Raw genomic sequence first — 14,266 nt, 5'->3', positions numbered from 1 at the left:
AACCAACAGCGGGATCTGGATACTCATGTTGGCTCCCACATGTTCCACGATGATCTCATCGGATGAACCATGATGTCGAAGATTCAATCAACCCCGTATGCAATTCCCTTTGTCAATCGATATGTTACTTGCCCGAGATTCGATCGTCGGTATCCCAATACCTCGTTCAATCTCGTTACCGGCAAGTCACTTTACTCGTACCGTAATGCATGATCCTGTGACCAGACACTTGTTCACTTTGAGCTCATTATGATGATGCATTACCGAGTGGGCCTAGTGATACCTCTCCGTCATACGGAGTGACAAATCCCAGTCTTGATCCGTGTCAACCCAACAGACACTTTCAGAGATACCCGTAGTATACCTTTATAGTCACCCAGTTACGTTGTGACTTTTGGTATACCCAAAGCACTCCTACGGTATCCAGGAGTTACACGATCTCATGGTCTAAGGAAAAGATACTTGACATTGGAAGAACTCTAGCAAACGAACTATACGATCTTTATGCTATGTTTAGGATTGGGTCTTGTCCATCACATCATTCTCCTAATGATGTGATCTCGTTATCAATGACATCCAATGTCCATAGCCAGGAAACCATGACTATCTGTTGATCAACGAGCTAGTCAACTAGAGGCTTACTAGGGACATGTTGGTGTCTGTTATTCACACATGTATTACGATTTCCGGATAACACAATTATAGCATGAATAAAGACAATTATCATGAACAAGGAAATATAATAATAATGCTTTTATTATTGCCTCTAGGGCACATTTCCAACAGTAGTACCGTAGGAGACAGCGGTACTACCGCTGGGTTCGGCGGTACTACCGCACCCTTCGGCGGTACTGCCACACAGAACGAAGGGTAAAGGGAAAGAGGGAACCGGGCGGTACTACCGCGGAGGAAGGGCGGTACTGCCGCTAAGGAGCGGTACTGCCGCACTACTGCCGCAGCGAGGTACCGCACAATCCGACACAGAAAAAGACCACTCGAATCGACGCGGTAGGGACCTGGTAAGCCAGCGGTAGTACTGCTGCGGAGTCACCGCCGGTACTACCGCTGCGGAGCGGTACTGCCGCTTGTGACTCAGCGGTACTACCGCTGGGTACCATGGTATTACCGCTGGGACCCTGACAAAAACCACACTCAAGAAAATCAGAACTGCCATAACTTCTGCATATGAGCTCCGAATTGAGCAAACTCAAGCTTGTTGAAAACAAGACGACGAGTAGCATCAAAACCGAGAAGAACCGGCAAAAACCTCCAACCGAGAAGAACCGGCAAAACCTCCAACATCGAAAACATCATAGAAGATGCATGCGAACTTCATTTTGGATGAACTCAAGCTTGTCATCAAGATGACCATAAGCTCTAAGACTCACAAAGAGAACCAAACAAGAACCAAGAAAGATGATGAAAGGATGCAATGGTTTGAGCTCTCTACGAACGATACGATCAAGCTACTCATCGAGAGCCCCCCTTGATAGTACGGCAATCGATCCTATAACCCGGTCTCCCAACTACCATCATGAGACCGGTAAAATAGAAAACCTATCAAGGGCAAACCTTTGCCTTGCACATGGTCCACTTGAGCTAGATGATGACGATCTTGACTTCCTCAAGTTGGACCACCTTTCTTGATTGTGTTGGCTCGATGAAGACTAGTTGATTGCTCCCCCATACTCCACTATGGGTGAGCCTTTCTTCCGCACATCTTCACAAGTCCATTGTCACCACAAGGACGGCAAGCTTCAAGCATTTGATCTCTTCGTGATGCTCCACTGAACTTGCACCGCACAACCTTTCTTGATTTGTGTTGACTCGATGAAGACTAGTTGATTTGCTCCCCCATACTCTACTATGGGTGAGCTACTCTTCCGCAACCTAACCCCACAAAGAACCCTCACAAAGACCATGGGTTAGTACACAAAGCGTAATTGACAATGCTTACCATACCATGGGATCACTTGATCCCTCTCGGTACATCTTCTACGCTTTGTGGGTTGATCAACTTGATTCACTCTTTAACTTAGTCTTGATCGACCTCTCACAAGACCAATCTTTAGGTAATTCCTTGAATAGCACCTTGGTCGACACAAACTCTCCTTGAAACCAACACATGTACTCCAAGAAAAGCCTATGGACAAAGCCTTCAAATATAACTCAAGGCAACCATTAGTCCATAGAGATTGTCATCAATTACCAAAACCAAACATGGGGGCGCCGCATGTTCTTTCACAAAGTACTTCTAGTTTCATACTTGTTCTAGGTAAAGCGAACGTCAAGCGTGCGTAGAGTTGTATCGGTGGTCGATAGAACTTGAGGGAATATTTGTTCTACCTTTAGCTCCTCGTTGGGTTCGACACTCTTACTTATCAAAAGAGGCTACAATTGATCCCCTATACTTGTGGGTTATCATACCTCAATTGGACTTTTCTTATTAAGAGCAATAGATGGTGAACGGTTAATGAGATAACAAGTAGTGGAAGCGGCCTCAGCCCAAAAACGCTTATGCAAACCTGCATTGGACAACATGCAACGGGCTCTGAAAATAATGGTCCTATTCATACACTCAGCAACACCATTTTGTTGAGGAGTATAAGGAACGGTGTAATGTCTGACAATGCCTTCAGACTTGCTATAATTCTTAAATTGCTTAGAACAGAATTCCATACCATTATCAATGTGAAGTATCTTTACCTTCTTTTCAGTTTGTCTTTCAATCATAATCTTCCACTCCTTAAATGATGAGAATGCTTCATATTTATGCTTCAAGAAATAAGGCCAAACTTTTCTGAATAATCATCAACAATAATCAACATGTAACTTGCACCACCTAGTGACTTCTTGCGAGATGGTCCCCATAAATCAGAATGCACATAATCAAGAATACCTTCAGTTGTATGGGTCGAAGTATTGAACTTCACCCTCTTGTGCTTGTCGAAGATACAATGCTCACAAAATTTCAATTTACCAGGTTCATATCCATCAAGAAGACCTATCTTATTTAACTCTGCTAAACCAAGTTCACTCATATGTCCAAGACGCATATGACAAAGGTTAGCAGCATCATAATCAGAATTCTTTGAAATAACTGGAGTAGCACTACCTGAAACGGTAGAACCTCGAAGGTAATAAAGACCATTGGTCGAACTCAAATCACCTTTCATCACAATAAGGGAACCTTTGGTGACTTTCAAAACACTATCTCCACCCGAATACTTGTATCCCTTTGCATCAAGGGCACTCATAGAAATAAGATTTCTCTTTATCTTCGGAATATATCGAATATTTGTCAAAGTTCTGATTATGCCATCAAACATCTTGATTCGAATAGAACCTATGCCTTCAATCTTGCATGGTGAATTATCAAAACCCAAAACGGAACCAGCAGCAGTAGTGGAATCAAAAGTATTAAACCAATCTCTACGCGGGCACATATGAACAGTACATGCAGTATCAAGTACCCACTCATCATTGGTCTTAGCACATCCGGCAATAACGACAAGAGCATCATCGGAACTATCATCACGAGCAACGTTAGCAGAATTTTCACCTTGTTTGTTACCTTTCCTCTTTTCCTTGTTCCGCAACTTGAAACACTCTGAGATGTCATGCCCGTCTCTCTTGCAATATCTGCAATATTTCTTGTCTCTGGATTGCGACCGGCCCCTATGGACGTTCTTACTTTTGCCTCTGTTTTCGTTATGTGAGTTCTTCTCCTTTGTCCTGCCACGAACAGATAATCCCTCGCTTGGGATGAACTCGAACCATCATGAGGCACCATTAATTTCATCTTCTCCTTAGAGTTCAAAGCTTCATAAACTTCATTCAGTGTGAGAGTATCACGACTGTATAATATGGTGTCTCTAAAATTGGTATAAGAACTTGGCAGTGAACAAAGTAACATTAAAGCAGTATCTTCCTCTTCATACTTAACCTCCATTGCAGCTACATCAGATATGATCTCTTTAAATTCTGAAATATAATTCAAAACGTTACCTCCCTCGGGTACCCTGTGCAGGAATATTTTTTGCTTCAGATGCATCTTGCTGGTGAGATCTTTAGTCATGCAAATCCCTTCCAGCTTTAACCATAGAGCGGCGGCAGTTTTCTCGCTCAAAACTTCCTGCAAAATATTATTATGCAAATGGAGTTGAATTTGTGACAAAGCCTTACAATCAATTCTTTTCTCCTCATTAGTCTAGTCCTGAATTCTGTTTTTTCCAAAACTATCTAGTGCTTCATCATAGTCAGACTGTGCCAACAACGCACGCATCTTGACTTGCCATAAGATAAACCTTGTGTCACGGTCCAGCAGCGGAAGATCGTACTTCATGGATGCCATGAGTCGATAAACTGTGCACAAAGTAGTACAAGTCGAAGTAGAATAATTTTTAACAGAATTAATATGCGGAGCAAACAAAACAGAGATAGTAGTTGGTGGACGTAGCAACGGACAGAGAACAAAAAAAGTCCGAACTAGCAGATAACCTTTGACCTCCACGTGAGAAGTACTAGTAGTAGTACTAATGATCAGGTAGTCTCAGGACTTGAAGCCTGTACGTGCAGCAACCACGGCTCGGTGGATTTGACGTGTGATGCTGCGATTTTGCTTCTGTTGCCTTGAGAGTTGGGAGTAGAGGCGGCCAGAATAAATCATAGAACACAGCTCGGTGCAGCGGGATTTGTCTCGATCTCGGCGAAGAGGAAATCAGTCTCAGAACTGATCTGCACACGGATGATGAGCCGTCCCTGTCGGACTCGGCGGATTGCACGACGCGGCGACGGCGCGGAACCTAATCCTCTCAAACTCAATCTCGTATAAGTAAACTCGGCTTTGTATACCACTTATTAGATAAAACGAAAAACAATGAGATACGAGAGACATAAATTTTTACGTGAAAACCTTTGCGGGAGAAAACCACGGACGCACGAAGGTGCAATCATTATAAGGAGGAGTATTACAAACACGAGACGACAGGCCGTCTTAGGTGCGACTACATGGGGTATATATGAGAGCAATACATAAAAGTCTTTGGAGGACAAGTAAACAAATTTTACTCGTACGCGTCGGTACCAACGCAAAGACCCACACCGTATGTTCTTCGTCTAATCTAATACGGTACTAGAATTTGAATCATAATTTAACAGTGTTCACAGTACAACATCCAAGCACGTGTTGATGCCCTGTCATTTAGCCTTGTTCTAAGCAAATAGTCCAACCGAATGCCCTGCTTATTCTAAAAAGGCGAAAATGTGTGTGAAAAATTAAAAAATAAAATACGAAAAGAGCGACCAGAGTGTGATCCATGGCAGTGGCCCCATCCAAAGTGACTCTTGGAGAGACTTCCGAGCGAGCACTCCTCAATTAGTGCTCAAGACGTACACATGGCCTTAGCGTTTTGGGGCCCTGTGACCTAGGAAACCTGTGCCTTATGCGTAGGTTGCACACTTCTAGGCCCGGGGCTGAGTTACATGGACATAGACACTCAATAGCAGTCTGAACAAATGAATAGCTAAAAAACCTGTAAATACTAATATAACATACTTTTTTGTCGCTTATTTTCAGATGGAGAAAGTAAAATAGTCGTCATCTCATGGCACCCCATCCCCAATTACAAGTGACCCCTCCTCCTTTTTCAGGCTTGGGGCTGAGCCCCCTCCCATTTTGCCCATCCAATCTATAAAGATGTACCCCACAGAGACGTCACATTTCTGGACAGAGGGAGTGCATTCTTGGGGAGCAGTCAGCCTTGTATTATTAGCTACTCAGTTTTTTTAATCTAGAAAAAGCTAGTCAGTCTTTTCATTTTTGTACATAGCTTCCTTTGATTATATTTTTTGGAAAATGCAGCTGGTTGGCCTACTATTTAGCCTAAAAACCCCCAAAGAAAAGTACACAAAAAAGAATTAATGACTCATCTTTGTTTTCTTGTGAGTTCATTTAGTTAAGAGCAATAATACAGTAAAGAAAACATATTACTATATGCTATACTGTTTCCAACGGCCAGGGGCGAGGGGCTGCTGCTGCTCGACGGCTGGGCTCCCCAACCTGTCTCCGGCCTGCCCAGCAGAGCACTCTATCGGCTGGCGACAACGAGAAGCATCACCCTTTGCGGCTCAGGCCACCACGCGCGGCAGCTCGGATGGGGAAGGGAAAACATTTCGCAGATAAAAAATGCATATTATTTTTCCCCAAAACATAAAAATATGCGAGAAATGTGTACATCAGTTTTCTTGTTCAAAACAAAAACACCGTGAAATACCTTTATTCACCACCGTAGCTTAATTGCAACGAGTTGTCGTCTAAAGAAATTACACACATAAGATAAGCTGCAAATACAATTCAGGAGTTTACATGGTATACTCCTACTAAAAGGAACTACGTACATTACATAGTTTTTCTATATAAGCACGTGTAGGGTACCTGACATGCACCTCAGAAGCTTAGTAAGCAGATGATCATCCCACTGTGTGCTTTGCTAGCGTGGAAAGCTGGCCGAGTTTAAAAACTCTTGCTCCAGACTGTACTTTCCGGAGCTGCATGTAGGTGTTAAGCCAACATTACTGACAATGCTGTTGCTCTGTGCATGAGAGCTAGCGCCATTTAGGCACCCAAATGACTCGATCTCTCCATCATTTATGGGAGGAAGTTGACTCCTTAATCTTCTAGTTTTTAGGAGTTGCAACTTCATTTCTACCTCTTTCATGGTAGGTCTTTCTTTTCCTTTGGTTTTCAAGCATGCTTCCGCAACTGAGGCAATGTCATCAATTTCATTCTGGTTTGCTTCTTCTGCAACTTGGGGATCCATGATTTCCATGAGAACTCCCTGCTGAAGGCCTTCCACAAAGTAATGGGCCAAGCTTTGTTTCATACCTTGTTCATTAATAAAAATTGGCTTCTTTCTCATCAGAAGCTCCACCAGTATAATTCCAAAGCTATAAACATCACTCTTCTCACTTAGCTCCCCGGTGTGGTAGTACTCAGGGTCTAAGTAACCAAAAGTTCCTTGTACAATTGTCACTACATGTGTCTGATCAAGTGATAAAGACCTCGAAGCACCAAAGTCAGAAACCTTGGTAGTAAAGTTGCCATCTAGGAGTACATTGGAAGATTTGACATCTCTATGGAAAATTGGTATCGCAGCAGCTGAGTGGAGATAAGCAAGAGCACCTGCAGCTTCTACAGCAATCCTAAGGCGATCACCCCATAAAAGTAGGCATTTAACACTTACATCAGTGTGAAGAAGATCATATAGTGTGCCATTGGATATGAACTCATAAACTAGCAAAGGCACTTCTGTTTCGAGACAACAACCAAAAAGCTTGACCACATTCCGATGAATGATTTGTGACAGGATGGCAACCTCGTTGATAAACTGGTCAATCTCAGTTTGCTCCACCAGCTTAGACTTTTTTATGGCCACTACACGTTGATCGGATAAAATCCCTTTGTAAACTGTCCCATGTCCTCCACGGCCAAGAATACGTCTGGCATCAAAGTTGTTGGTTGCTTTATCTAATTCCTCCAAGGAGAATATCTTTGTTTTATCTGTGGCACTTTCATCTAATATTAGTTGTTCCAAGAGTAGGCCTTGATTTTTCTTGAAGTATGTCCTTCGAATTCTCTTTTGCATGCCTCTCTTCCACTTGCTGATGAGTACTGTTGCACCTAGCACGAGAATTATGGCACCAAGTCCACAACTAATTCCAATAGCGATACCTATACATCCAATAGTAGTTGTTATGAAAAAAAATCTCACTTTGCAAGTTGCAATTTGTACCGAGGTGGGTAAATTCGGTATGATTTACCTAAGAGAAGATTGCGTCTCTTTGTTGACATGACACATTTTAGTTCTATTGGATCAAACTCTTTTCCATGGGTGCACTCATTGCAGCTATAGCCTCCAGGATAATTTAGGCAAGGGCCATTGCAAATATGCATCAACAAACACTCATTGACATCTGCAAATGGTAGGTATCTGAGCAACATATGATGCCTAAAAATATGTGGAAGAAATGGTGGAACCATAGGTAGGTTACCCTTGGCCTAGAACTCATCCTAGAGACATCAAAACTACCTCTATACAACAATGTGATCTCCAAAATACACCATTGAACATTATTGTTTCTAAGCACATGTTAGTAAGCAACCAAGCTATATAGAAATGTAACATTATACAAATATGTTTGATTCCATATATGTTAATAATATATTATTTCCATGAGGTGAGTTTACATGTTTATGAATATGCAAATGTCACTAAAGTTCTGGAAGTTTGTATGCGCACATTTAAAATACCAAAGAAATGGTGTATATGATTAATCGTATACATGATGGTGATATTCAGTGTGAGCTCAAACAAGGATCAATCCCTATGTTTTCATTGTCATGAATTAGCTAAAATCTAGTACCAATGCGTGGCTAGGGCCATTTAGCATAATGTACCCTAATGTACCATTTTTAAGTAATAAAATGATCGCCCTCCTAGTCTCTACAACATATGATGCACATAACTAAAATGGGGCATGTTAGTGAGTTGTATGACTTGAATAACATGTTTAGCCTAAATCCACTAAAAAAGGAAATAAATTCTTTGGATCAAGATGACCGAAAAATTGCATCACATGAATCCTGCTAGATCTATCATTGCAATGTTTCGGTCAATCATTTCATGTACATGGAAAATCATCCCTGCAGTTGGAGGACAATTTGTACTGGCAGTTGTAGTGTGTTTACCTTGGCAGCCATTTGGTATGTATGGATTTCCGTCAAAACCTTGAGAGCACTGGCAACGATAGCCGAGCTGCATCGTCCCATTCTTGCGGCCGCGGGTGACAGGAATGCATCTACTATTGACACTGCGGCATGCGTACATAGCACTTCTTTGCTTCCTCATAGCAACTGGACAAGTTAAATTTTCGATAGACCACCACATCTTCATACCGTAATCTTCAGATAAATAAAAACCTTCAGCAGGCATGAGTCCTACTTCCCAGCCCCCCTCGTCTGCTTCAAATAGCACCGTGAGCTCTTCTTCTCCGTACTTTGAGTTGTTTTGTGTTTCTCTAACACTAAGATATCCTTCATTCACTGAAATGTTTGCCACAATGTATTTGCCCCATTGATCAAGAATTGTGATGTTTTCTGATGTACAGTTAAGTCGAAACTTTTCAGCAGCATAGCAACCATTTTCAAGCCCAAAAGGGAAGGGAATGCTTGTGTTCCCGCAAAATTGGGTGCAACCTCCTTTATGACTGGGATTGTAATGCGCTGCAAGTATAGTGACAGAGGAAAAAGTCACACTGGGAGACTACCACAGGAGAAGTTACATTAAGATTGTGTGAATTAATGGTCATCCTATCTAGACTAGAGGTACAACTTATTAAATCATTACTTAATAATACCAAGTTTAATTGCTAGCTAGAACATTATAAGGCTAGTCATAGTGGGGAGTAACTTATACTAGTGTCATGCATATGACACTAGTCTAAGTTACTACTTCATAGTGCAAAGTAACATAGAAATAGTATTATAGATGATTGCATTTTAGTAGATTGTAAACTCATTTTTCTTTGGGTTGCGATATGTTACAGTAGCATATTATGTTACTCCAAACACCTATTTCCTTGTTAACTACATGTCACGTGAATAAGCAAACTTGTCTCTAAATACGCTATGTTACTAGCTAAGTTACTCCCGCTATGACCAGCCTAAAGAAACGAGCGACTCCACTGTCTTAACTGGGAAACCAATCCCATTAATTGGGTGGATACTACCCCACATCCATCTCGGTGCATAGGGCATGCACCTGGTTTTATGTCATCAAAAGTATATCACTGGATAGATAATACACATTTAGCTAGTAAAATTGATGACCTAGAACTACAAGCATTCCTTATGCACTGAGACGTAGGGAGTACCAAAAATAACATCAGTGTTTTTTTTGCGAAATAACATAAGTCTTATTAACACCTTGTCAAGAATTCTCCATTAGTAGAGACAATATGAGAACTGAGAATTAACTTACCCCATGTGGCACTAGTAAACAATAAAATCAATAACATTAGTACATCCAAATGTATCAAAAGATTCTGAAGAAAAGGCGTGTCCTAATTTTCAAACTTCTATGATTGGCAATTTTGAGTCTTGGGCAAGAAAGAATTAGTGCTTGCTTTGTTGTACGTAGAACTAGTTATATTAAAAAAAAATGTTTTTTCTATAAAAAATGATGACGGGCATAGAAAAGGAGAGGAAAAAATACAATCTTGGTGCAAAAATTACCATAATATTCAATGATGCATATATGAGACCAATATTGATGACATGGCAGGTCAATATTTTTATATTCCCGATTAAAGAGTAGATTGCTGACCTGGTAGTTGACAACCATCCATAAGGTACGGATTGTGGTCGTTTGTGCCAGGGCGGCACTGACAGGAGTAGCCTCCAGATTGCACATCCCTGCAATCGCTGTTATCGCCACAAGCATAGCTTGACCTTTTCTTCTTAGCACTTTCACATCTTGGTTGATCCGTGATGGCCATTCCAAGAAATGCCGCATCAATGTTTCTATTGTCTACCCGACTTGAATAGATGTCGGCAACATGAAAACTGTAATCTCCCGCCAGGAAAACTTTGATAGTATTAGAGAGCCCACGACCTTGACCTGATAGTGCTGAGACGCCTTTGAGACGGTTAACTGTGAACCCTAATGCTGGCACGTCTTTCTGCAAATAAATGGAACAAGAACCCATCCCAACATAGCCATAGTGGTTTGCATTTGCCTCCTTCATGGCCTCTTTGTCGTCTAGGCAAATACTCATGCAAGTACCGATGGGATCGGTGGTATCATGGCCGAACAAGTAGACACCCACACCGCAACCAACAATGAACAAGCCTGTATCTTCAGAGGCCATAACACCTTTAACAGGGGCCTCCCATGACATGTTATAGGTGTCGTTCGTACCTGGTTTGAGGGTGACGTTGAAGTGGATAGGAGAGACTCGAAGTTGACTTTGTCCGGGATCTAACTCAAGGACCTCAGTGGTAGTGTTGGCCAGAAAGAGCCTCTTATGACCAGCGGTGCTGTTGCAGGTGAGCTCGAAGCCTTGCCGGAAGCAGCCCGGCCCTACCCCAAATGGGTAGTGAATGGCAACACCACCGCATCTGGAAGGGCAGCGAGCCCGAGCCAGGTCGGCGGCGGAAGGGATATGCAAGATCCCACTGCTTCCAGCCTCGGTGGCCGACGTTGGCTGCAGAGCTGCCGCCAGGCACGCCAAGAAAAAGCACACGGCGCTCATCGTGGCTCCGACGGCGGGCAAGTTTGGTCTAGGTGTTGGTGGTTGGTTTCGTGTTATGGTGGCAATAGCATCAATAATAGCTAGATAGATGGATATATACAGCGATACTATTGAGAGTGTATGTATGCTGCCTCAGTACGCATCGATCGCGTATTAAAAGCAGGGTGCCCCATCGGATATTACGGTCATCGCCTGGTCCGTTACCACCAGTATTTTTAATTTCTTTTAAAAAAATTACGGGGGAAATTCTTTTAATTTTTTGCGGAAGTTACCACCAGTACTTGCGACGTGCATGACCCGCCTGCGCGGTCGTCACCTTATCGCTGCATGCGGAGCGCAGCTTGGCCAGCTAATATGATGGTAGCCGTTTTGGCAACACTACGCCTTGCAAATTTTATACGGTCAAGGTACGTCTGATTTTGTGGCCAAGGAGAAGGATACGGTTATGCTTGTGGCCGTGCAGTGCAGGGAACTGCTGAGAACCATCCAATTAATCACCGGGCCACCTTGACGGGCAGAGTACGTGACAATTGACGGGTCTAGTCACAAAAATTCCTACAGATTTTCCACACGTACGTCCACCGGAAAGACGTAGACATGCGAGCGTGCCCTTCACGTACCAGGTACCACTACTACTGCGATGTTACTTGGTTTGTGCCTAGACTTGTACCCTAGTGAGTGAGTGCAGGCCCAAAGAGAGGGCTGGGCTTTTCAACGATGAAGTATATGGTTTGGTTAGCTCGAGCCCAATGGACCTAGGGCCGCCCCTGCTCCTTATCTTCGGGTTCGCAAACTTTTTTTATTTGTGATTTTTTTTCAAATTTGTATATTTCTGAACTCCTGAAATACTTTCAAATTCATAAACTTTTTTCTAATTTGCAAACATTTTTCATATTCATCAACTTTTCTCAAACTCCTGAACTTATTTTCAAATTCCATTAAGTTTTTCTAGACTCATGACGCACCAGGCAGCGAGGAGGGGCACCACGCTTTGCGGCTGGGTCCAGGCAACGGCGGCAGTGAAAAGGGAACCGGAGAGAGATGATGAGTGATGTTCGCGGGTGGAGGATAAGAAGATGTACATGAAAAAGAACTAAAATTTTAATTACACTAACAACTAGGGTTTCAACTCAAAAACAAAAAGAGAGATTTTTTTCTGAAATACCCGGATCTATTATAAAAGTTCATCGAGGAGGGTCAAAACCCAAAAGACTAGCTCGAAGATGAAATGCTGCCATCTGTTCGAGCGCCGCCCTACGAGGACTAAAAACCCTACCCTAAACTACTAAACGGAGCCGAGGCACCTAGATTCCCCTCTTTGCCACCAGCTACCAAAGCGACATGCAGAGGGGGAAGAATCCACGGGCTAGCCGGTGGAGCTTGGAGGGAAAGAGAACTTTGCCCTAGCCGCCTTTGCGTGGAAGAAAGAACAAGAATATTGATGGTAAAAAGAGATATAATAACTGGGGGTTTAGGTTTTAGAAAACCATAATTAATCTTGAGAAATCTTTTTCGCAAAACAAGAACTTCTTAGACTAAAAAACACACTTATTGCAAACCACAACGCAAACATTTTGGATCAGCAGGACCGAGAGGCCCACATTTGTTTGTCGTCGCTCTAGTGTGATGAATCCAACAGTTGAAATCTGTATGGTACAAAATTGTGATGAATCCAATCGAACTAATTTGCTGGCGTAGATGCTGACAATTTTTTTTCTAAAAAATTGATCAAATTTAATAAGTTTGGCTTCGAGCAGCTAAAACTTCTAATATTAATTTGGTATGGAAATCTTTCTAAAAACATGGAAGGAAGAGCTAGAGAGCCTCGAATACTATCATAATAAAACCACACTGTTGTATTGTACATTTAAATATCTTTTAATTTTCAGAGAGCCATGACACCCACATAAACTAACTTATGAGGTCACAATTTTAACTGGATTAGACGAACTAGGTCATGCATGACACGCGGCCCTGACGAACTAGGTCATGCATGTCATAACTGCACTCAATTTTAACAAAGTGAGTGACCAATGATTTTTTTTTTGCAAAAAATAGCACAACATCCATGGTTTTTGAAGCGAAACTGAATTGTGGTGTTTCTTAAACGCTAACCGATTTGGGGTAGTCCTATGTTGACACTTCCTAAATACAGTGACCAAAGTGAACAATGGATTCAGTTTACACTAATAAAAATAACTATATGAGCACACATAACAAGAGACACATGCATATTGAAGCATATCCTAAGGGATATACGCAGCTGTACATGAAACCACGCCACAACAAGAAACACGCGCATATCTTAATGAAGCTTTACCGCCGTCTCCTCGGAAGTTGCTATAAGAAGCGGGTTGGAGCAGGCAGTAAAAATACGGCAAGGACGGCAGCTTCTAGGATAGTGGTGACAGCGCCCTTGTCCCATCGAAATTATACTTTAAATCTTTTTACATACACAGTAAACATTTTTAAATACACGTTGATCATTTTTTTAAACATGCGTAGAGCTTTTTTTAAAATTGGATGAACAAATTTTTTTGTATTTCCATGAACATAAGGCGTGAACATTTTAAATTTCGTGAATAATTTATGGAGTGGTACGAACATTGTTTTCTTCAAACTATGTTACCTAAATTTTACATTTCGATGCTCATTTTTAGAAATGCCACGAACAACATTTAAATATTTGAACATTTTTAAATGTCAAAATTCTTTTTAATGGTACTAAAATCTGAAAACAATTGAGCAAATATTTTTTTCATGCTGCATGAATTTTTTGAAAAGCCAGTGAACCTTTTCTAAAATGTCATGAATACAATTTGAAACGTGTGAATATTTTCGAAATGTAACGGAGATTTTCTTGATTGGTATGAAGTTTATCAAAAAACTGCGCAAATAATATTTTTACAATGGATGAACATTTTCTTAGTCGCGTGCTGAATTTTTGTAATAA

General features: G+C 41.7%; 1 protein-coding gene across 1 annotated transcript; it reads right to left on the bottom strand.

Annotated features, from left to right (window-relative positions):
• Positions 1-6,220: 6,220 nt before the first annotated feature.
• On the bottom strand, positions 6,221-11,428 carry LOC125515596 (wall-associated receptor kinase 2-like). Its single transcript, XM_048681094.1, has 4 exons — positions 10,386-11,428; positions 8,750-9,283; positions 7,822-7,974; positions 6,221-7,732 (listed from the first exon to the last, which is right to left on the bottom strand). The coding sequence occupies exons 1-4, from the start codon at positions 11,311-11,313 to the stop codon at positions 6,492-6,494; spliced, it is 2,856 nt and encodes a 951-aa protein (XP_048537051.1). The 5' UTR covers positions 11,314-11,428; the 3' UTR covers positions 6,221-6,491.
• Between the last annotated feature and the right edge of the window lie 2,838 nt (positions 11,429-14,266).

This window comes from Triticum urartu, chromosome 6 (assembly GCF_003073215.2).
Source record: "Triticum urartu cultivar G1812 chromosome 6, Tu2.1, whole genome shotgun sequence".
In the NCBI taxonomy this organism is placed as follows: domain Eukaryota; kingdom Viridiplantae; phylum Streptophyta; class Magnoliopsida; order Poales; family Poaceae; genus Triticum; species Triticum urartu.
The sequence above is the reverse complement of the archived record's forward strand: the minus strand, read 5'-3'. Positions and strand labels throughout refer to the sequence as shown.